The 24,005-nt window shown below is 40.9% G+C and overlaps 1 protein-coding gene across 2 annotated transcripts; it reads left to right on the top strand.

Moving 5' to 3' along the window:
• Window positions 1-925: 925 nt before the first annotated feature.
• On the top strand, window positions 926-19,817 carry atoh8 (atonal bHLH transcription factor 8). 2 transcript variants are annotated; one of them, XM_041944133.1, is made up of 4 exons: window positions 926-3,016; window positions 5,062-5,217; window positions 5,899-6,090; window positions 17,713-19,817. In XM_041944133.1, the coding sequence occupies exons 1-4, from the start codon at window positions 2,369-2,371 to the stop codon at window positions 17,716-17,718; spliced, it is 1,002 nt and encodes a 333-aa protein (XP_041800067.1). In that variant the 5' UTR covers window positions 926-2,368; the 3' UTR covers window positions 17,719-19,817. The 2 variants fall into 2 exon arrangements, with proteins under 2 accessions (XP_041800067.1, XP_041800066.1); XM_041944132.1 differs by having other exon boundaries at window positions 926-3,022.
• The last annotated feature ends 4,188 nt before the right edge of the window (window positions 19,818-24,005 follow it).

Genomic DNA, 24,005 nt, shown 5'->3' with positions numbered 1-24,005 from the left:
TGGGAACGTCTCGGAGTCCCCCCCGGAAGACCTGGAGGAAGTGTCTGGGGAGAGGGAAGTCTGGGCATCACTGCTTAGACTGCTGCCCCCACGACCCAGCAGATAAGTGGAAGAAAATGGATGGATGGATGGATGGATAGAGCCATCACAGGGGAAGACCTCTGCTGGGTATCTGTGGTTATAAATCACAAATACATTAAGGTAAGATGTTTATTTTACAAAAGGGTTTCAATTCAGAAGTTTATAGCATTGTCAACACAGAGCAGTTAAGTGGATTCCTAAGCACATCATTAACATTAAGAGAATAGTTTTGAAAAATAATTTGTCCAAATTACGGTTGTGGCAATCCTTTGGTATGCAGAACATAACAATCACTGAGCTACTAATTTGATCGCATCAGCTAATTGCATTTTGACCAGATTTCGAGACCTCACAACCACACTGTCATATTACTGGGAAGAGAGAGCCCCCTGCTGGATATCTGTGCTTCTAATGCCCAATTACATTGCAGTCAGGGTTTTGCACATTTTTTTTTGTTTGACAAAAACATTTTCTTTCCAGGTTAACAGCATTCACAGCAACTTTGAAGTTAAATCATGTCATTTAAATCATTTTCGTTTTGTTGCTCAAAATTTATAGAATAACTAGACAGAAATTCAAAAACTTGTTTTTATGATATAAATTGATCTAAGATTTTCACTAAGAATATAATATTAACATATCATTGATGCAAAAGAGAGTTATCCCTCAATTTAGTGACCTTCTCATTCTCCTATATTGTCATTGTCAGCCTTAAATCTGTGACCATTCCCATGGAAAGGCGGTTCCATTACACTACTGAGCTAGTATGCCAGCACGGGACGGACCATGCGTTAATATAAGGCTTGACGGCGCTAAAAGCTAAAGCAGGCGGATTTTGAGCCACTTCGCGTTCCATAAACTACAGCAGAGTCAGAGGAGCGCGAGCCTCCTGTGCTTTGTATCCAGTTTGCTGTCGGTTCTGTCTTCTGACTGCAGGCTGAGCGCTGCGCGCGCTGCTGCGTTTCCAGAAGAGCAGGATCACGAGAGACCAGGAGGACCGAACCCGATATACCGGCGTCAACTCAGAAGATACACTAGCAGACTAGTTAACCGTTACTGTTGTATGGATAACAAGTAACTTCCTGTAGCCAATGAACACCAAGCCAACTCAGTGAGAGCCAAATATCGCTGTACAGCGGTGATACCGGAGCTTTTCTTCAAGAACGGACCCTGAGCTTGAATGAGGGATGAATCGGTACCAGGACAGCGTGTAGATGACATTGTCATCTTGGAATAGTAGAGATCTGCGCCAGTGCTCCCGTTAATGCTGTCAGACGAACCCTGACACTTTAACAGAAGCGCCGTGGAGTTCACAAACTTAGAAACATTGCTCTGTGGGTAGATTAAATTGGTATGCGTTTGGAATGTGTTAATTCTCATAGCTGTTCCCCATGACTTGTCAATTTTTGTTTTACTCTGCAAATAACCAAAAAGATTGTGTCCCCTCTGGTTGCTTTGAAATCGTTTGAAAAACTGAGAGTTGAGTCAGAGCTGTTTCATAGTCGTTCTATATGAGTGGTCAGTGTGCCTGACAGTGTGAGCTGCCATCCTGTTCATATACTGTTCCCATTATTTTGTCCAGCAGCTGCAGCTCCACTGCAGCCTATCTGTGCTCAGTGTGTGTATCAGTGTGGGTTATTCTCAGTGCTGCTATGCAGACTGACTGGAGCCACACTCAGACAGCTTGACTGTAACCCTGATTCTGAGGCATATGCCTGGACTGCTCTCACAGAAAGAAACCTTAACAGCCGAGGAAAAGTGTTCTGCAAGTCTCCATCCAGAGGGACGGCTCATGTGGAATAGCAGATGTTACACAGCTTTGTGTTCTGATGTGGATTATTCAGGATGCTGCTATGCAGACAGAGTGGAGCCACAGAAAACCTGCTGGTAAAGTTAAAGTAACACACACAACTGTGCAGCTTCTGTCAGCGCAGTTGAACAGCTTGTGTTACACAGTTGGCAGCTGAATGTTTGTCAGGAAGGTAGGGTTTTTTACAGGGTTTAGATTTTGTATTCTTGAACAAAACTCATACTGCTTAGTTATGTGTGCATTTAAAGATGGAAAGCTTGACATAGACTGAGACCAAAACTTGTGTCAGTCCCCTCTGACTTTTTTACGGTAATGAAGCAAATGATGAAAATTTGAGTAATTGAAACATTTTATTGGACAGTTTAGAAGGTTTTGCCGCTGAAATACAGTTCAGATGAATTAACTTTTGTGTAGTTGAAATTTGACTAATTAAAATTTATTTCACTTTAGCTTGGTAGTTACACTAATTGTTGGAAAATGAAGAACCCTCATCCACTGAATAACACCTGGGATAGATCCATTAATAAAGACCCAGTACTGATCACTGTGCCAGGCACTAAAAAGCGGTTCAAGAGGAAGTCCCGGGAGCCTAAAAGGCTTTTCAACAGCCCTGAGCCTGAGAGGATGAAAGCTTACCTAGCAGACATGTCTGATATGGACTTGGTAGATGACATACAGACTGAGGTATGTAATGTCAGCAGGTTGGCTCCACTACACAGACAGCTGATGATGTCACAGGAGGCAATGGCGAGTACTACAGGAACTCTGTCAGGACTACCAGAAGACAGCATGGCTCCAGCTCAGAGTGGTGCCATAGACATGAGAATTGGCATAAACATGTCTGCCATCACATCTACACTGTCCCAGTTACCTGCCTCTCCATTCCCTAATCCAGAGATCTCCCACTGGCCCACAGCCATCTCCCAGCCTCTGTCCAACAGACTCAAACTGGGCCTCTGCTCTACTTTCCCTCTCTCAACATCAACCACCGGCAGCCACAGTCACTCACCCAGCCACCAGGCCTTTTCTCTGGAGACCACTCTCTCAGGCCAAACTGCAGCTCTGCCTGTCCCCAGAGCCTCCCAGTGTCATGAACACATGGAGCCCCAGGTCCAGTCACCTAAGGTGAAGGTGTGGTGTGTAACCTGTTCTAAGATTTGCATATGAAATATTTTTGTATTTAAATTTGAAATTTGATAAAAATTAAGCAGCAATGATTTTTGAATAATCTATTAATTGTTTAAGATTAATTTATTAAGCCCCAAACACTGACATTTTCTAGTTACTCCAATGTGATGATTTGCTACTTTTATCTCTGTCATATAATTGTAAACTGAATATCTTTGGTTTTGACGTACTGGTCAGACAAAACAAGGCATTTGAAAATGTCACCTATTGTGTTAAATAGATTAATGACTTAATTGAAAAAATAATAAGTAGTGCATAGCTGCAAGTGGCGTTTCTGAGTTCAAGCCCTTCGGACCTGGGCAGAAGGAAGCAGCTCAATGGGCCAAAATTAAAGCTATGAGCAGCAACAAGCAAGAAGTTTTCTGGCTTCTTAAAGGTGAGCAAAGTCACTTCACTTCGTTTAATTCTGTTTAAAGGAGTGAAACCAATGAAACATTTGTTTCATTATCACAAAGCCTGCATCATTGAATTATAAGAAAACTCAGTGTGTATGTTCAGGGGATAGCATGGGATGTCTCCAGTGAGTCCAACCAGTATTGGTCAAAGGTATCTTGAGTTATGACCTAATATTGGATAGGCCACGCCCACTTGCACCAAGATTTTGGTTAGTGCTTACCTAGTTTTTAGTATTTCTATTTGGTATAGTAGGCTCAAAATGTTTCCAGAGGCCTATTCACAAACATGGCTTGACGACATATACTTAGATTCATGATGATTACACAAATTGTTAATGAGTTAATGACAAGGAGGTAATGACTTTTCCTGCTAAGCCCTGCCCCTCGTGAAGTTTTTGGTTGATGGCAGCCATGTTTTTCTATGTAATAGAAATGTGCATTTCAGTCCCAATACTGTATACACATTTTAATATTGATATAGTCAGAACCCTAAAAGTATATTTCAAATTACTGTTTTTCAATTTGCTAATTAATAAAAATTAATTACTTCCAAATTGTGTAATATTTCAAGTCAGTCAGACTTATGGTGTGAAAGGCCTTTCCAAAATTTGTGGGCCTTAATTACAGCACCATCATCAGGCCGATTGGGCTCATATTTCTTATGAATAACTCCCAGTTATGGCCTAAGTTTCATCTTTCCAAATTATCACTAAATAAAATACTCATGTGCAACTGTAGTTTAGTGCAGCTTACCTCTTTTCAAGATAATGTATAAATTTAACAATGTTAGGGATAGGCAATACTCATCAAAGATTGTTCATCAATGATTTTCAATGTGGCCTTAATTTATAACTAATAGCTTTTTAGTTTCAACAGTTACTTCACCTTCTCTCTTCTCTCTCTCACTGAGGACACTAATTGCAGAAGTTTTGAGAGTGAAATTCTTTGATACATTTATGTATTTCATCTGCCTGGTAGAGTCTTTACTTGCACATGTTTAAATTGTACATGTTCCCTAGCCAAAGTAATGTTGTTTATACAATCCTGCCAATTTTTGATGCAGTGCTGCCTAAGGGATCAAAGGTGAGCATTCACTGTTGGTTTTTGACCATGCCAGCTACATTCTCTAGTTTCTCTGAATTTTTTGGATGATATTATGAATTGTAAATCGTAATCCCTAAGTTCCTTGCATTTGTGCTTTAAGAGGCATTGTTCTTCAACTGTTGGACTATTTCCCAACACAAAGTTGTGAACCTCACCCCATCCTTGCCTGTGAATGACTGAGCCTTTCGAGGATGCCCCTTTCATACCCAATCATGATGTTCACATGTTGAAAGCCCAGTTTGGACCAAAGATTTGCAACAGGTGAAACTGTTGTAGAACGTTGCAGGGAAAAGTTGCAGCAGTGTCAAATGCCCCTATGTTAGCTTTGATCCCCCACCCCCAGTGCCTTTCCCCCTCCAAGGAAAAAACAATTTTCTTGAGGAAAAGTTTGATATAGTGGGCTTTTTTTTAGTTAAAACAAATGTGAACTTGGTAATGACTTACTTTTGATCAGTTCTATAAACTCCTGTCTTCTACTCTAAGGAGTCTCCAAGGAAGCGGGTTGGAGCGAGTGATGATGGACCTGGGCGTCTTCCAGAGGTCAAAGCCATCCAGCAGACCAGGAGGCTACTAGCCAACGCCAGAGAGAGGACCCGTGTCCACACCATTAGTGCTGCATTTGAGGCCCTGAGGAAGCAGGTCAGACTAGTTGTCCACACTGAAAACATACAAAGAAGAGTCACTGCACAGATGTGCTGATGATGGCCTCAATACACAGATGTTGACTCTACACTGCAGGAAATAAAGCCATTATCCTAAAGCCTCTCATTTTCTATCTTCAGGTTTTCTTTTTTTTATGAACAACAGTTCACTTACTTTGTCATTTCAAGCACTGTATAATATTTCTATATGTCCTAATATAACACTGCAGCATAATAACAGCGCAAAAGAAAGATTCTGATAGGTCACATTTCAAATTTAAATTTTATGTTATCAGATGACAGCACCAGTTTACTGCTGTGAAACACAAGGCCATTGAATTACAGAAGCCATCCAACCAGGCCTGAAGAAGACTGGATTTTGTGCACCTCTATTATAAATTAGCAGACCTTCCTAAGACAACATAAAATAAACTCCACTGTCATTCAGAGCTGATAGAAATATGAAAGAGCCATGCTGTTGCATTGGGTGACATATGTTCATTCATTGTGATGACAACAGAGATTGATAAACAAATATAAATATATAGCCCTATCCTAGCCTTAGGATACAGCCTTAAATAGCCTTTTCCTTTTTTTTTACATTCCAGCTACAGTATGGTGATCAAACATGCAAAAAACATCTTTTGCACCATCTCACTCAATGTCCTTCTCTCTCCAGGTGCCATGTTACTCTTATGGGCAGAAGCTTTCCAAGCTGGCAATACTACGTATAGCCTGCAACTACATCCTGTCTCTGGCACAGTTGGCTGAGCTGGACTACAGTTCTGACCACAGCAGTCTCAGTTTCTCTCAGTGTGTCGAGCAGTGTACCAGGACCCTGCAGGCAGAGGGCAGGAGCAAAAAGAGGAAGGTGAGGCTGTACTCATTCTCTGTACAACAAACATTCTGAAATTGTGGCCTTTATTTCTAATTTCCTCTGCCTTATAATTACATTTGATAATATAACAGTAATCTGACCTGCTTCACTTTTAATTTGCTGTTCATACAAACTCTACAAACTCACCACATTCTCTGTCTTCAACTGTTGACTTGATAGATTAAGTGTATTGCCTGTGTGTAGCACCAGTTCCATCACATCAGCATCATGTCATACTTACCACTCAGCTGGCAGCACTTAATTTTTTTTTTAACATAAATATTCAATCAATATGAATTACAATCGTTTTTATTTTGCAGCCCTGTTGTTTGCTGTTAAGCAAAGTCAGAACAATTTGACAAATTGATGAAATTGTTGAATTAATTTGTGTGCGTTAATTTAGCTTTCTTATATTATATTTTGTTATTATCGCTCATTATTTTACATCAAACACACATCAAACGTAACTGTTTTCAGGTTGTCTGTCTGTACATCCTATTCTCGTGAATGCGATATCTCAGGAATGCCTTGAGGGAATTTCTTTTAATTTTGGCACAAATGTTCATTTGGACTCAAGGATGAACTAACTAGGTTTTTTGTTGTCTGCTCAGTGGCTGTTTTGTTTCCCCAGTGTATAAGTCTGTGCATTCCTCACTGCACTGCACTGCATACACCAGATTGTTCCTCTGAGTGTGAGGTGTCCGGTCTTTGGGGTGCACCAGCCAGCATGGCACAACACAGAAGGGCTAACTCTTCAGGGTCTAGACTCAGCTGTTTACCTGCACCTCAAGGAAGAAGCACACTCCTTTGAGGATAAAAATGTGCATATTCTGGACAGAGAAGCCATCTATGTCAAGGTTGAAAAACCATCTCCGAACAGAGGGGGAGGTCTGAGACACCACCTATCTCCCAAATACAATGCTGTCCTTTCATCTCTCCCAAAGAGATTCAAAAATTTACAAGAATGGGACACTAACGAGGCAGCCGACTGACGCTGACACCCAAGGGTTGCACCCTACCCCGCCTTAATGGGGGATCGTTGTACCCTACCCCGCCTTAATGGGGGATCGTTTGCCTCACAATAGAGTGATACCATCCTTGGTGTTGGGGGTTGGCCTCACTCAGAGGATAAATACTTGAACCCATTTCATCGGACTAGAGCTGTCCTTTCTAGTCTGGTGCGCATGAACTGATGAAGCCTACTCAGATGAGAGGCGAAACGTCTTCCAAGACAACCAACAAGTCCAGTTGCTAACGACTGAAGGCGTGAATGCAACATTTCAGGACTGCCTAGAGGGTCAAAGGTCAAGTTCACTGTGACCTCTGTGAATGCAGTATTTCAGGAATCAGTTGGGGAAATTTCTTCAAATTTGGCACAAACATTCACGTGGACTGAAGGATGAACTGAATAGTTTTTGGTGGACAAAGGTCAAAGGTCAATGTCACTGTGACCTCTGTTTCATTCTCGTCAATCTAAGGAATGCCTTGGGGAAATTTCTTCAGATTTGGTTGGCACACATGTTGACTTGGACTCGAGGATGGATTGATTCGATTTTCAAAGTCAAATGTCAAGGTCAGTGTGACCTCATGTCTGTCCCATTCTCATTAACACAATATCTCAGGAATTCCTGTAGGGAATTTCATTACATGTAGCATAAACCTCCACTTAGACTCATGCCTAAACTGATTAGAATTTGGTGATCAACGTGTTGTGTATGGTCACTATGACCACACACAACACAGTTTTGGCCATAACACAAGAATTCATACACTAATTATGACAAAATTTCACACAAACGTCTCATAGGATAAAATGATGAGATGACATTTATATACAAATGATAGGTCAACTTCACTGTGACATCGTAATGTTCTACAAACATGTTTCTAGTCAGTACTCAGCGCCATAACTCAGGAACAGAAGGGGAGATTGTGACCATATTACACATTAGGTTGGTGACATTAGTCTTGGGTGCCCACCTTGAAACTGCAATGATTGCAAAGGTCTTCTGTGCCTCTGGGTTAAAGATGTGTGTGAGCATCCATGTTTCACAATATGTAGCTTCTTTGCAACAACATGCATATTTTTGAAGCATTGTAGTCTACTTCAGGCTGATTTGTTTTGCTGGTATCGAGTGTCAGGTGGGTGTTGTTGCATCACATCTCTGTTAATTCATTTCAATTCAATTCAATTTTATTTATATAGTGCAGAATCACAACCAAAGTTGTCTCAGGATACTTTTCATATAGAGCAGGTACAGACCAAACTCTTTATCTACAGAGACCCAACAGTTCCCTCATGAGCAAGCACTTGGCAAAGTGGCGAGGAAAAACTTCCATTTTTTCAGACAGAAACCTCAAGCAGAACCAGGCTCTGGATGGGCAGCCATCTGCTTTGATCGGTTGGGTGAGAGAGGCAGAGAAAGAGAGAGAGAAACACAGAAATACAATCACAGTATCGACAGCTCTAATAGATTTGTAGCTATATGAAGTACATATGGCTAGTATATACATATGTGATATATTTATGTAGGTGATGTATTTACATATTAATAGCAGATAGTATATGAACAGAATACAGCACTATTGATTTAATAATAATGGTAGTACAGCTAATAGTAGTAAAAGTTGCAGTGGATGTCCGGCAGGGCCACAGCAGGCGGCGCGGCTCTAATCCATAATCCAGGTTCAGCCACTCACCATGTGCACCGGAAGAAGCCAAGTTAGTAACATGCCTTGGTAGGACAGGAATGCATACAGATGGAGAGGGAGAGAAGAACAGAGGAGCTCTGTGTGCCATTGGAAGTCCCCCGACAGTCCAATCCTGTGGCAGCATTATTTGGGGCTGGTCCAAGGCAAGCCTGAGCCAGCCCTAACTGTAAGATTTATCAAATAGGAAAATTCTAAGCCTACTGGAAGATGGTTCCACAGAAGAGGAGCTTGAGATCTTTGTACTCCTCTGAAAAATAGTCTCTAAGTAACGACAGCATGTCCAAATCCAAAAAATCCACTTACATACTCACATATCACTTGGTATATGGTGTTCTAAAGAAAATATATTGCGTGCTTTCTGTTATTTGGCTATCCTGCCTCACCCACATGCTTGTTTTGTTCCTGTTTTAGTAAGTTTTGATGAAAGAAGTCCTTTGCAGATTTGATGCAAAAATACATACTCAGTCTACACAAGCTGAACAGAGTTAATTCTATGTAATGTAGTACATTGAAATATCTGTTTAATTTAATCACCTCCCAAACACTTCCCTTGTGTGCCAGAAACAAGTGTGCCACTTTGTTCTATCCACATTCCACTTTACATGTGTCTTTTTACTGTGTGTGTGTGTGTGAGTTTGTGTGTGTGTATGTGTGTGAAAGCAAGTATAGAGTTAATTTAAACACAAGATACTTGTGCTCAAAAAGAGGATTCATTCTCAGTGAAGAACCTTGGAGCTCTAATCTGCCTCTATACATGCCAAAGAGCAGTGATTCCTAACACGTCTCTGGGGGTCATCAGGTGGAAACCTCCCTTCAACAGTGTTTCGCCTACTTAGTTCCACTACACCTCCAGGAGGTTAGGCAGTGAACTCCGGCGTCCCAGAGTCACCCCCCCTAGTGCCAGTTCACACTGCTCCTACACAATCCAAACAGCACCGCCACATTCAACTGACCCAGAGATGCTCCAGGTAGTGGCCAGTACCGATACTACCATTTAACTATTGCTAATGCTAACCGCTAAGAAGAACAGAAGAAGACAATACAGTTCCGATGCTACCATTTACCTAATGTTACGTGCTAACCGCTACCTGCTAAGAGGAACAGAAGAAGACAATAAAGCTAGATTCACCTATACTGTTAATGTTAATTGCTAGCTACCAATACTAACTGCTAAGATACTATCATACTCTCACCGCTTTAGCTATTGTTAGCTGCTACAATGCTACCACAGGCCTAGATGCCACATGTAACTGCCGATTGCCACACTACCATCATCTGCACCTGCCTCTCACCAACTGCACCAAAAAAGCGGGGTGGGAATACAAACCCTGGTTCGGGTAGGGGGTAGAAAATAAAGAGGTAGAGTCAAAAGATGAAAGTAGGGATTGGATACAGACCCTTGTTCGGGTAGGGGGTGGAAAATTTAGAGGGTGCTGAAGGTGGAGGCCTAAACCACAGACTAGATTTAACAGCCTCTTCTAACACTTCCTTCAAGAAGCAACAAACCCTACCATTTCCTTCAAAAAGCAAACAGAGCAGGAAAACAAACCCTAACATTTCCTCCAAGAAGCAAACAAAACAGGAAAACAACCAAAAAGATCAAAAAACAAGCCAACTCTGTATCTTACAACACAAACTCACCTGAACAGGCCGCATGGTCCCAAAGAGAGACTCTAGCTGGCCACACCCCCACCTTATCTAAACTTCCTGTTCCTATTGGGAGAGCGAGAAGATGGGGCAGGGAAAGCAGAGCACAGGAGAGGTGTCTTGTTCAGACTTTAACCTATCCTCCCGCCAGGTTAGGCATGCATGCCCCCCCCCTCCCTCACAGTCTCTATTTCACCCCCCAACTACTATTATTTCTCCTGATCCATATCCACTGACTAGACCTAGCAGCCTCATCTGACATCTCCCTCACTGTCTTCCTTAAATTTTGCCCATGCACTCCCAGCTCCCTCAACAGTGAAACAGCTGACCCTGCAACAAAACCTCTACACCCCACTTCAACCGGACAGACCCTGGTCTTCCATCCCCTCTGCTCAGATAGAACTGATACTATGAAACTTTAAACTTTTAATGTTAAACCTGCAATTTGAATCCTTTGTCTTCCCCTTCTGGTAGTGAGAGCAATTACAAAAACACTGTGGAGGCATGCTAATGACACCATAGGCTTCGCCATACTCATACTACATTGCTGTAGCCTACTCACTAAAACACATCTCTAGCTGTGGCAAGCACAGGAATGTCACCACAGACATTCCAGAATACAGATTTATATAGCACTGGTCAGCTTAATCAGCATTGTGTGAACTCAATGGAAATTAAATTGCATTTTTTTGTCTGCTACAACATCCATAACTGCTCTGTAAATCACTTGATCTGTGTTGTCCTTTGAGAGAAATTCAGAAAGCAAAAGGGAGAAATATTTTATAGTCTTTCTTTTGAAATCAGTTGGTAGCCTAAAGTCCTTACTCTTCCACTAACAATGAACTGTCTGACCATGACATGTAAACTACAGCACAAGCATGTTTCTGGTTCCCTATGGACACCAACTCATTGTCACTCCCAGTGCGTCAAATACTACTGCTTTGCCATCTTCCTCAGCATGTCATATAGACGCAGAAGGCACCCTTCAGCGTCTGTATGAGATGCACCGGGCTTTAAACTAACTCTGGTGTAAATCGTCCACCGCAATATTACATGGTCAGAGTATCTCGACTGGCTGTCCAACACGTTCTCATTACAGTGACACACACAGCATTCCTGCCAGAAAGCCTTTCTTCTTATATGTGGTTAATGTTGTGAAACAAGTGCAGTTTGGTTAGGTTTAGGCACCAAAACAGTCAGGCCAGCACACAATTAGGACTCAGATGCAGAGACTTTAAATGATCACAGCTTTTATTAGCACGAAATTCCAAACCTCTTCGATGAGCAAAGGAACAAGAGCTATGAAATTATATATATATATATATATATATATATATATATATATATATATATATATATACACACAACAACAACAACAATATATATACACACGACTAATGATATACACAATAAGGCTGAGAATTCTACAAAAGGAAAGAAATAGGCGCTCTAGCAGAGGAAAAATAACAAAATAACAGAAACACTATGATAACTACTGCAAACTGAAATCACTCCCAAGGGAGAAAGAACACAACAGACTAACAGAAAAGATATAAAAATCACTCTTAGAAAACAGAGGAATACTAACGCTAAGTATGAAAAGTATAACAAACAAAAAACTCTCTTAATGAGGACTATGGAACACGTGAACGAGATACTGTGGCTATGGGAACGGGACAAAGACAGGCACTGGTGAAACGGCTCTCGGACTAAGACACACTGGCACAAAACAAGGGAGACGCAGACTATTTAACACATGGAGGGAAACCAGGAACAGGTGGAGACAATGGGTAATCAGGACGCTCAGGACGCAAGTGCTCTGAAACGAGAGGAGAGTTAGGCTTTCAAAATAAAACAGTAAATAACAAGACAAAAACCCCAAGACGAGACAAACCTCACCACGGTGTGACAACTACTTGGTTGATTGTAGGCATCAAAACTGCTTGGTAGGGTTTAGGCATCAAAACTAGTTGGTTAGATTTAGGCACCAAAACTACTTGTTTAGGTTTAGGCACCTACACTACTTGGTTAACTATAGGCATCAAAACTGCTTGGTTAAGTTTAGGCATCAAAACTACTTGGTTAGGTGTATGAAAAGGTTGTTCACATTTGATTTCTCACTGGACACGCACCCTGGTCTTCAGGGTAAAAGTCACGTGTTTGTTTGACCCATCCATCCATTCCCACTGGTATAGATGGGTTTACAGTGTAGGTAGTTGAAAGCCTGGTGTGTCTGATCCAGGGTATATACAGGGTGCCTTGTGCGGCTGCCTGAGACGCAGAGGGACATGAAAAAATGTTGGTATTGGACTCTTTGGGAATGAAACCACACTCGTAACATCAACAGTCTTGTTACCTACAGCGTAACACCTACTATCTGGTAGTCTGCCAGTCAATCAAACACAGACACCGACACACCCATCAAGCTGGCTGAGAAGAAAAGGAGCTTTCATGATATTTCCCCAAAGACCTTTTTTTTTCCTTAAAACTCTTAACAATACTTTTAAAAAGCATCTTGACATTATTTTTGTTTATAAAACAGGATGACTAAATTGTCATCAGTTGGACTAATATTTTTGATAAGACCATAGAGGAGCATGATCCAAAGTGCCCACTGAACACATTCAGCACCCCTGTGGTTAAAATTAATATATTTCAAAGTCAGTAAACTTGGATGAAAAGGTTTTCCTTTCTGAGACACAGTTGCAGTGTACTGCTCTTACATCCAGCTTCACACTAATACAGTCATGTTTCTCCTTTAGATGTGAACTTGCTAGAGGCTTTTTCCCCTTTGCTTGCTGTTTCTCTCTGTGTGCATGTGTGTGTGTGTGTGTGTGTGTGTGTGTGTGTGTGTGTGTGTGTGTGTGTGTTCTCAGAGTCCCAGACACCAGATGTTTAGAGTGCAGGGGAAGTGGAGCTGGCGCCATGAAGGGCAGAGGGCAGAGAGAAGGCACGCGAACTGAAACCACACACACACACAAACACACACACACACACACACACACACACACACACACACACACACACACACACATGCACACAAAAAACTCTTGGCACATTCCCCAGCAGCCTCTCCAGCACATTCCCCCACCACTCTGCCTCTCCAGGCCATCTGCTCCAACATACTTTGAAACAAGGAAGGGAAAAAACACAGTCATCATCAGCCTGTCAGACAGCAGCAGCTGGTGGAAAGACAGAGTGCGTGTGCGTGTGTGTGTGTGTGTGTGTGTGTGTGTGTGTGTGTGTGTGTGTGTGTGTGTGTGTGTGTGTGTGTCGGGCAGGGAGGGGGGGCCCAGTGACCATTATAAGTGGAACACAAGCTCAACCGTTTCTTCAAAAGATTTGACACACAGCCTCACATTGACCACTCTGACGAGCATCCTCCCTGCTGACCTGGTGAGGAGGGGGCTGAGTAGACTCTGCCTGACAAAGGCATTCGGTTATATCATCCCAAGGGTGGTCAAGGCTATTTTGCCTCAGTCCTACGTCTGGAGAAGGTCCCGGTGTTGTGGAAGACATCCTGCCTGGTTCTTGTACCAAAGAAGGCCAGCCCCATTGCAACTTGCGACTACAGACCGGTCTCATAAAGACTTTTAAAGATTGGTCTGGATTCCCTCTGTCCACTGGTCAAGCCCTCATTGGGCCCCCCAGTTCCCCTACCAACAGGATGTTGGAGTGGATGATTGGGGGGCAGCCGTGGCCTAGAGGTTGGAGAAGCGGCTTGTGACCGGAGGGTCGCCAGTTCGATTCCCCCAGAGTGAACCTACACCATCTGCCTTGGTGTAGATCTATTAACAAAACAAAGGAGCTGGTGGTGGACGATAAGACAGCAATAATAGTAAGAATAAAGGAGGAGAACAAATGTACAATAAAAAGGAAGACAAAATAAGAAATAACCATATATATATACACAAGCACAGTAACTGTAATATTGCACAGGATATTTGCATGGATGTGATGGATATGAATTCTGTTCAATTCAGTTTTATTTATATAGTGCCAAATGACAAATGACAACCGAAATTGTCTCAGGCATATAGATCTCTTTATCTACAGAGACCCAACAGTTCCCTCATGAGTAAGCACTCGGCAACAGTGGTGAGAGAAGACAAAAGAGGGAGGGGTCTGGTGGTGGACAGAGATGCAATCACACTAAGTGACATCTCTAATAATAGACCTTTAACTATTTGTAGTATGTGATAAATATTATGTATGTGATGTATGTAAGTGTTAGTAAAATATATTATATATACATTATACAACACTATTGCCAAAGTGACACGCAGGGGGTGAGAGGGGTTGTCAATGATTGGTGTCTGCTTGGCTAACATCCACCTCTCCCCTACATTCTCAGTGGTGTCTAGAGGGCAGTCCAGGACATAACCAGCTCTTCCTACCAGTCTGTTCAGTCTCTTTCTGTCCCTCTGAGAGCTTCCACAGCCCCAGCAGACCACTGAGTGGAAGATTGCAGATGCAACCACAGAGTCAAAAATGTTTTTAACAGTGTTCTACACACTTCAAAGGACCTCAGTCTTCTCATCAGATGGGGATGACTTTGGTCCTTCCTGCAACCAGGTATTTGTACTCCCCCATGCTCTTAATGTCCAAACCCTGGATGCTCACCGGTGTGATCTGTGACACACAGGTCTATCACCATCTCCGTTGTCTTGCTGGCATTTATGTGCAGGTGGTTCAGTTCACACCATTTGACAAAGTTGGTGATGACCTCCCTGTATTCCAGTTTGTTCCTCTGTGATACACATCCAATGATGGCTGTATCATCAGAGAACTTCTGGACATGATAGCTGTCAATGTTGTGTCTGAAGTTAAATGTGTACAGGGTGAAGAGGAAACCGTACATAGCCCCGTGCTGCAAACTACCACATCAGACACACAGTCGCGAAGCCTCACATACTGTGGTCTGTTGGTGAGGTAGTCGATGGTCCGCGCAGCCAGGTGGCAGTCTACTTCAGCTCTCTCTAGCTTCCCCCTCAGCAGTGATGCCTGGATTGTGTTGAAAGAACCGTAAACGTCAAAAAACAAACAAACAAACAAACAAAAACATGACCCTCACAGTGCGGGAGTGGAATCAAATCTGTTGAAAAACAGATTCAGTTCATTTGCCCATTCCATGGTTTCCAGATTCTGGGCCCCTCCCACTGTCATTGGTGTGGCCACAGATGGTTTTCAGGCCTGTCCGACCTCTCTGGCATTGTTCCCCTGAAGGTCCCACCCAGAAAAAACACTTCTCCCTCTTCCTCTTGAACAAAATGCCTTAAGTCTTTAATAAAAGCATTATGATTATGTCATTCCGGAGCACACCAGGCTAAAATCAATTAATTAGCTCATCTCACTCTTCAGCTGATAACTAAGTGATCCCTTGATGTTGATTCATTGGCCTGGTTTGCTCATCCTTGGTTGAAACAAAAACCTGCCGCCACACGGCCCTTTATGGAATCAGTTTGACATGCCTGTTCTAGAACCTGTCTCAATAATCTTACATTGCAGCCATTTTTTTTTACACAATTTGTGTGTAATGATATTTATCTGGGTGAATTTACATCATTTCAATATCTTGTTCTTGTGCTTAAAGCAGAATTATCAGTGCTCTATATTATATTGTATTGACCACAAAGTTATTCATTGCTCTTAATGCAGAAATTCTCAGAGCTGATAGTCCTGGTGTTATCCTAGATTCAGATCTAAGCTTCCACATCAACAAAGTGATGAAAACTTCATTTTGCCACCTTAGAAACACAGCTAAAGTATGATCATTTATAAATCTAACAGATGCTGAAAAACTAACTCATGCCTGCATAGAGGTCAGCTCTCCAGCAGGGGTGGCTCAGGAGGTAAAGTGGACGTCCGCTTATCAGAAGGTCAGCAGTCTACATGTAAAAGATATGGGCAAGATACTGAATGTTGAATGCTGTGCCATCGGTGTGTGAGAGTGTGTGTGTGAATGGTTAAAAGTTTGTAATGAGCAGATAGCCTTGCCATCGTATGAATGTTTGTGAAAGGGTGAATGCAAACCTGTTGTAAAAGCACTTTGAATGGTCATCAGACTAGAAAAGCTATGTAAATACAGTCCATTTACCATTCAAGATTCAAGACATTCAAGATTCAAGATTCCTTTATTGTCATTGAGCATGACATGTCAATGAAATTTGCATTGCAACCCCCATGTTAGAAACAAGATAATAAGGAAGATAAGAAAGATTATAAAATTAAATTAAGATACTAGAATAAAATAAACCAGCATACAGTACAAATATTCATAAATGCAATACAAATATACCAGAAATGAAATATACTAAGGCAATAAAAATATACTAAACAAATGCCTGCAGGGAGGCCAGCTCGCTAAATATTTTTACAAGAACTTTAACCTCCAGCTAGCTATGAGTTTGTCATCTTGTAATAATTTTACTTGATGTTATGCATTCTGTATACTGTATTCTTAACTTTTTTATTGCTATTATTCAGTGATTTTTATTTTCCATTGTATGTTTTGCATTCTCTTTATTTTATTATTCTTATATCTGATATTATCAAGTGGATTATATCCCTTTTATCCCTGCTTCTTTCATTCTTCTTTTTAGTGTTTTTCTTATGTGAAGCACTCGGTGCATATGATTTCTTTGTTGTAAAGCACTTAGACCTGGATTTCTTGTATGAAAGTGCCATACAAATAGTGTTTATTAACAATAGTGCTAAATTAAGTTGATATGATAATTTATGACAGATTTGTGCAGATATATGTTGGTTGTACTGTGGTTTTACTGTGGTACTATATCTACTATGTGTTGTTTTATGTTTGAATCATTTGGCATGATTATGTTGTATATTTTCCCTGTTCCTGTAGATTCCAACCATGACTTTAACCATCACAAAACAGCATAGCCACCAGTCATCTTAGTTCATTCAAACATTATCAATGTTGTACACATGTTTATACTGTTTAACACACTTTTGTCATTTTAATTTAATTACAACTATATATACTGTAAATAATACTCAAATTACCATGTACTGTATGAAGTTATACTAATAATACTAAATAACCATAATGAGCTCCTTGGCAGTAACCAACATTCCAATGTCAAAATATGATGTGTACATGTCACAATCACAGTATGTATGGTAAGAGGATTTCTGCACTCCTTGAGAACTTCATTAATGGATATTCAAACCAGGAGCTGTCAGAGCTAAGACCAAAGTAGCCTGTTTTAATAGTCTCCTTCCTTTGTGTTTCAGGAGTGAAGCTGATTGCAGTGGACTGGTCCAACACATAAACCTCTGACAAAACCGTGAGGATGCAAGACACTGGGAGGGCAAATGATGAGATGAAGATTAGAGATATGTTGAGGAAATGGATAAAGTGGACAGGATGATTCCTACATTTTTTATTGTGAATTGCTCTCACCACATTGTCAAGTGAACTAACATAAATACTTATCTGGGAAGTTCTGTATGCCAAGGCCCATGAGCAACAACTGACTAAAACTGAGACTGGGACTAAATGATTCAGCACACAGAATCCCTTAGCAATGATCTCAACTATGCATAAAGCTACACACATTACATTACAGTGTTTCAATTCTATATTTTCCACTCTTGCCTTGTCAGTACCATGTTTAAGTCTGTCCTTCCTGGCAATAGTCAGCTTTAAGCTGGCAAAATCAAGCATGAAACTTGTCTGGCCACAGGTGTGTAAAATGCTGTAGAACAAATGTCAGTTTAATGAGGATAAATATTTCAGAATCAGAATCAGCTTTATTGGCCAAGTATGTGTACACATGCAAGGAATTTGACTCTGGTTTAAACATTGCACTCAATGTAGTACTTCCATGGAGAAAAAGACATGTCAAGACTGTTAAACTGCAGATATTCAGAAGAGTCACTGCAGTTCAAGCAGCTCATTCAACTGTTATAAATATACCTTAGTTTTTTTGGTCTTTTATATTTCAGAAAATGATAATTATAGTTATTCAAAATTCAATTCAACTTTTTCAAATAAAAATATGTAAAAAATGATTACACTGATTTTTCAACAATACTCGTACATACTATACATTGTATTTCTCTATATTAGCATTGACATTAATGCCACAACAAACAGGATGAACAAAAATATTAAAGGTGCACCACAGTGATTTAGTTAGACTCTTGACTTGTGAGAAAAAGAAGAAAAGAAATGCCAAAAACAATCTTTACAATAGAGGCTGAGATATCCTGCCTGACTTTGGCTTTGACCAAAGGTATGTGGATACTTTTCTCAATAGATCGTTTTCCCCTATATTTAAAAAAAATCAGTCCACACAACCTTCTTTTTACAATGGTGGCAAAAAAGTCAATGATACATCAACTACCAGAAAAAAACATTCTGAGCATGCATAGTAAGCTTATTAAGCATGGTGGTAGTAATTTTAAAAAACACAAATAATTATAGCTAATCATTTAATTTTTTACAGAAATTTGACAACTATATCTTCACCTTTATTTACTAAACACCTTTCTGCCGTATGGCCTAGCAATGCTAACTAAATGTAAACTAACCAGTTGTCTGCCATTGCTGTTGCAACAATAGGCATGCACTAATTGAGGTGATGTCATTGTTTCTAAAACACTTCATTTTACATGTATGGATACACAGAAATGAGTCTTGGAAATTCCACACTTCAGAAAGTGTTTTTAAAAATCTACCTAAAATGCTGTTTGAATATGACAGAGTCGCCAAAACGAAGGCTTGGATTGGATTTAATACCATTTTTGTGTAAGCCTAGTAAAGGTACTGCACATTATATCATGTTCACGTTATATCATGCAAACAATAAAAGCTAATTAATACATCATTACATAACTAATACATTTAAGCAGTCCTTATTTATCCAACAGAACAAAAAAAAAAAATAGTCCTCATATTCTTTGGTCCTTTGGAGATTTGCTAGTTACATAGGGCCACTTGTCATTAACTTCACAGGTCTTGTGGGAAGAAAGAAATAATTAATGAGGATACGTTATGCCAGGTCTATGTAAAGTATGCACGATTTTGGAAAGGTGTGAGTGTCTTCTGTTATAGAGTTGGTTTTGAGTACAGTGAAATACCAGTGAACAATCCACTGAAAACTGTGTTTCTGGACCAAGGATACTTTCCATTGGGCCCCAGCATTTACCTCAGCACTGATATTTGGAAAGCATGCTGTGTCTACTGATAAACTGTTTGAGTCTTTGCTGTTTGTGCCTGTGAATATTCTCATTCATCCAGGTCATTGTAAGCTTTAGGGCATTCAATCATTCGCAACTGGACCTCGTCAGTTTGTCTTAGAAGACGTTTCGCCTCTCATCCGAGCAGGCTTCATCAGTTCATACGCAACCAGACTAGATAGGACAGCTCTAGTCCAGTGCAATGATGTTAGGTTCAAGTATTTATCCCCTGAGTGAGACCAACCCACAAAAACAAGAATGGTATCACTCTATTGTGAGGCAAACGATCCCCCCATTAAGGCGGGTGGGGTGCAACCCTTTGGTGTCAACGACAGTCGTTAGCCTCGTTAGTGTCCTATTGTTGTCATTGGGAGGCTCCTTGAGCCATGTGTGAATGGCTTTGTTGTTTGTTTTCAGAGGCTAAATCTTTGAATCTCTTAGGGAGAGATGAAAGGACAGCATTGTATGTGGGAGATAGGTTGTGTCTCAGACCTCCCCCTCTGTTCAGAGATGTTTTTTTAACCTTGACATAGATGGCTTCTCTTACCCCTCTTTCAAACCATCTGTCTTCTCTGTCCAGAATATGCACATTTTTCCAGCCCTGAAGAGTTAGCCCTTCTGTGTTGTGCCATGCGTCTGCTCAGTGGCTGTTTGGTTTCCCCAATATACAAGTCTGTGCATTCCTCACTGCACTGGACTGCATACACCAGATTGTTTTTCTGAGTGTGAGGTGTCCGGTCTTTGGGGTGCACCAGCCTTTGTCTGAGAGTGTTCCCAGGTTTGAAATGTACCGGGATGTTGTGTTTGTTAAAGATACGCCTGAGCTTCTCTGATACACCAGGTGTTTGTGTTCCTTGTCCCTTGCCTGTTGGCTGGTTGGAACATTATCAGCTCTGTGTTGTAGAGTTCTGATAACACCTAGTTTGTGTTCCAGTGGGTGATGTGAGTCAAAAAGGAGGTACTGGTCTGTGTGAGTAGGTTTTCTGTAAACCCCAATATGGCCTGTTCTCTCCAATGTGGACATCACAGTCCAAAAAAGGCAAACTCATGTCCTTGACATCCTCTCGAGTGAATTTGATGTTCTTGTCCACTGAGTTAATGTGCTCGGTGAAGGCTTGCACTTCTTGGCTTTGGATTTTTACCCAAGTGTCATCCACATATCTGTACCAATGACTTGGTGTTGTTCCCTTGAAAGAGTTCAGAGCCGTTCTTTCCATGTTCCAGTCTTTGCTGTTGTATCTGAGTCAGTATGGGAGAGATCTCATCGGCACTGCTTTATAGAAATATACTGACAGTGATGGCCAGGATGAGTTATTCGATATACTGGATTAACTTGGAGTGAAAATGGTTTGATCATGAGACAACCTGAAAGCAGTTTCCCTTCAAGTAACACACAAAGAAATAATTCTGCAACCAAAGTATGCTCTCGATAACATGACAGCAGTTGAGGGACAACCTCTGAGGACAACAACAAACAACAAAAACAAACTTGCAGGGAAGTCCTGAAGCTGATGGGAAGTCCGGTGACTCCAGCTGAGAAAAAAGCCCTTAGATTTCTACAGCTGTACATATGATAATTGGATTAGGCGGTCCTCAAAAGGATGCTCAGAATTGAGACACGCTCAGATATTATCTGAGTTACAAAATTGGATCCATGTTTACAGCTTTGAAGGGACCAGTTGCACACACCTGTGGATACGTTTTTGGAGTTACCCTGTACATGCAATTTCCTTTTCAAAGCTAGATGGAAAATGGACTGACCTGTAAGCAGTACATTATGGATATTGGGTAGTGAGAGAATACACATACTGTACACACCAGGTGGGATCCATGTTGCAATTCTGAATCTATTAAAGTCTTTAATATTTTAAATGTCAGGCAGAAGTAGATTTGAAGAAATATTCCGTGTCAGATATGTATAACCAGTTTGATGGGTCAGAATTGAGTCTGCCATGCAGCATTATTTTGTTGTTGTTGTTGTTAACACATTTTTTATGTGAAACTATTGCAGTATGTAATGGGCCTGACACAGAAACTATTACAGTAAGATAAAGTCTGTAGAAAGTGGTATTCATAGATCAGCAATATGATAATATCTGAGCAATGTAAACAAACAAAGGATTAAAGGCTGTTAAGTTTGCCAGCTTCTGGTATTGGTATGGCAAATACAAAGGCCAGGTGTTGTGTGGCTGGGTGTTTGACTGTTTTGTTCTGTATGACAGAAAAGAAAACACTGTGTAGTAAGCAGTGATTGACTTTACTGGATATAGTTCTTTTCATTAGAAAAGAGCAATATATGTAATTCATAACTTTTTACGTGTGCCTTATCAGTCTGTCTTTAATGTGCCACAGCCCCTCAGACATTGATGTGTTAATTGTGAGAGTTACCCAGATGCTGAAATTTTCTTGTGGTGGCTTCAAGGGTATGTTGCTAGCCCCTCACATGGCATCACTTGAGAATTGACAAAGTATTAGCAGTGCATTCTGTGTGGAACTTTTAAGTAGGAAATTATTGTTCCAAAAATGTCTAATTTTCACACAGTGATCCTATTTACCTCCAGTTCTATTCCAATTTATAAGCAAAGGAAATGTTCTTTACAAATTATAATGTATACAAATTTACAAATTATATGTTTTGGGTGGGGCCAATTTAGTGGGCTGCCCCAACATATTTTCATGTTCATTCTGTCTGTGCAAATATGTCACAGATTTATTGTGTTCAGTTTTAAAATACTATGGTCATAGTAAACTTTACATTTTACTGTTGTAAAATTAGTTAATATGTAATGTACTGACTTTGTACTTCTTTAATGTTGGTTGACTTAAGTGCCATATAATAAATGTGTTTTTTATTGGAGCTTTTGTGAATTTGTTTTATTTTTGTAATCAATTTAGATAACACACAAACTTCAAAAAAGTAATTCTTTACTAAACCACACTAATTATAATATGTAAGTATATCCCAATTGATATTTTGTCTAAAATCTAAACTTGACCACATTCAACAAAATGCCAGATGACTGATTATAGTCTTCATTCATCATTTGCAGTTTTTTGCACATTTTTTATGTGACGTATAATCTTCAAGATGAATTCTGCATTAGAGTGTTTGAACTTCAGTCTTATATCAAGTTAGTCCTTTCGTAAATCAGGTAAAGTGGTATTAGTAATATTGTTGAAAGGTTTAATCAAAGACATGATAGGACCTATAACTTGTAATTCTACCTTTCTTTTTTAACAAAGCCCACAGCTTGTTGGCCAAACTGTTGCATTAAACTACATGGAGTTGTTGGGTTAGCTTGCTAGTACCCGTAATGTCACCTGATAAAGTAAGCGTTCAGCCCTGGAATGACATAATCATTAGGCTTTGATTAAATACTCAAGCATTTTGTTCAAGAGGAAGAGGGAGACGTGTTTTTTCTGGTTTGCCCACGTCTTGAGATCATAAAACATATACACATAACACATGCATTCATTATTTAAATATTGGTGTGCACAACACTATTTTTCCAAGAAACATTTGAAAAAAGAAGAAAGAAAGTAAAATATCACATATCGATCCATCCATCCATCCATTTTCTTTCGCTTATCCGGGGCCGGGTCATGGGGCAGCAGTCTACGCTTCCTCCAGCTCTTCCGGGGGGAACCCAAGGCGTTCCCAGGCCAGCCGAGTGACAGTCCCTCCAGCGTGTCCTGGGTCTTCCCCAGAGCCTCTTCCCGGTGGGGCATGCCCTCAACACTCTCCCAGGAAAGCGTCCAGGAGGAATCCGATAAAGATGCCCGAGCCACCTCAGCTGGCTCCTCTCGATGTGGAGGAGCAGCGGCTCTGAGCTCCTCTCGAATGACAGAGCTCCTCACCCTATCTCTAAGGGAGCGCCCCGCCACCCTGCGGAGGAAACTCATTTCAGCCGCTTGTATCCGAGATCTCGTTCTTTCGGTCATGACCCAAAGTTCCTGACCATAGGTGAGAGTAGGAACGTAGATTGACTGGTAAATCAAGAGCTTTGTCTTTTGGCTCAGCTCCTCCATGATGGACCGGTACAACAACCGCTGCCGCTGCACCGATCCCAAGCTAGTGCAGGAGGTTGAGCAGTACTGGCTAGAGATAGTCGGGCTCACCTCCACGCACAGTCTGGGTTCTGGAACCCAACTCCTCGAGAGAGGCTGGGCTAAAATATCACAAAGCATTTTGTTAATGTTTAGCAGGGTAGTTAATTTATGACACATTTCTGCTCAAACTATTTATGGATCTGTCAGGTTTCCGATGTATGTCCCCCCCAATGTTAAAATCATTCCTACACCCTTGGTGTTGAGGTAGTCTGCAGTGCCAGACAGGTGGGGAT

Source organism: Chelmon rostratus, chromosome 9 (assembly GCF_017976325.1).
Source record: "Chelmon rostratus isolate fCheRos1 chromosome 9, fCheRos1.pri, whole genome shotgun sequence".
Taxonomy (NCBI): Eukaryota; Metazoa; Chordata; class Actinopteri; order Chaetodontiformes; family Chaetodontidae; genus Chelmon; species Chelmon rostratus.
This window is presented reverse-complemented; position numbering and strand designations above follow the sequence as displayed.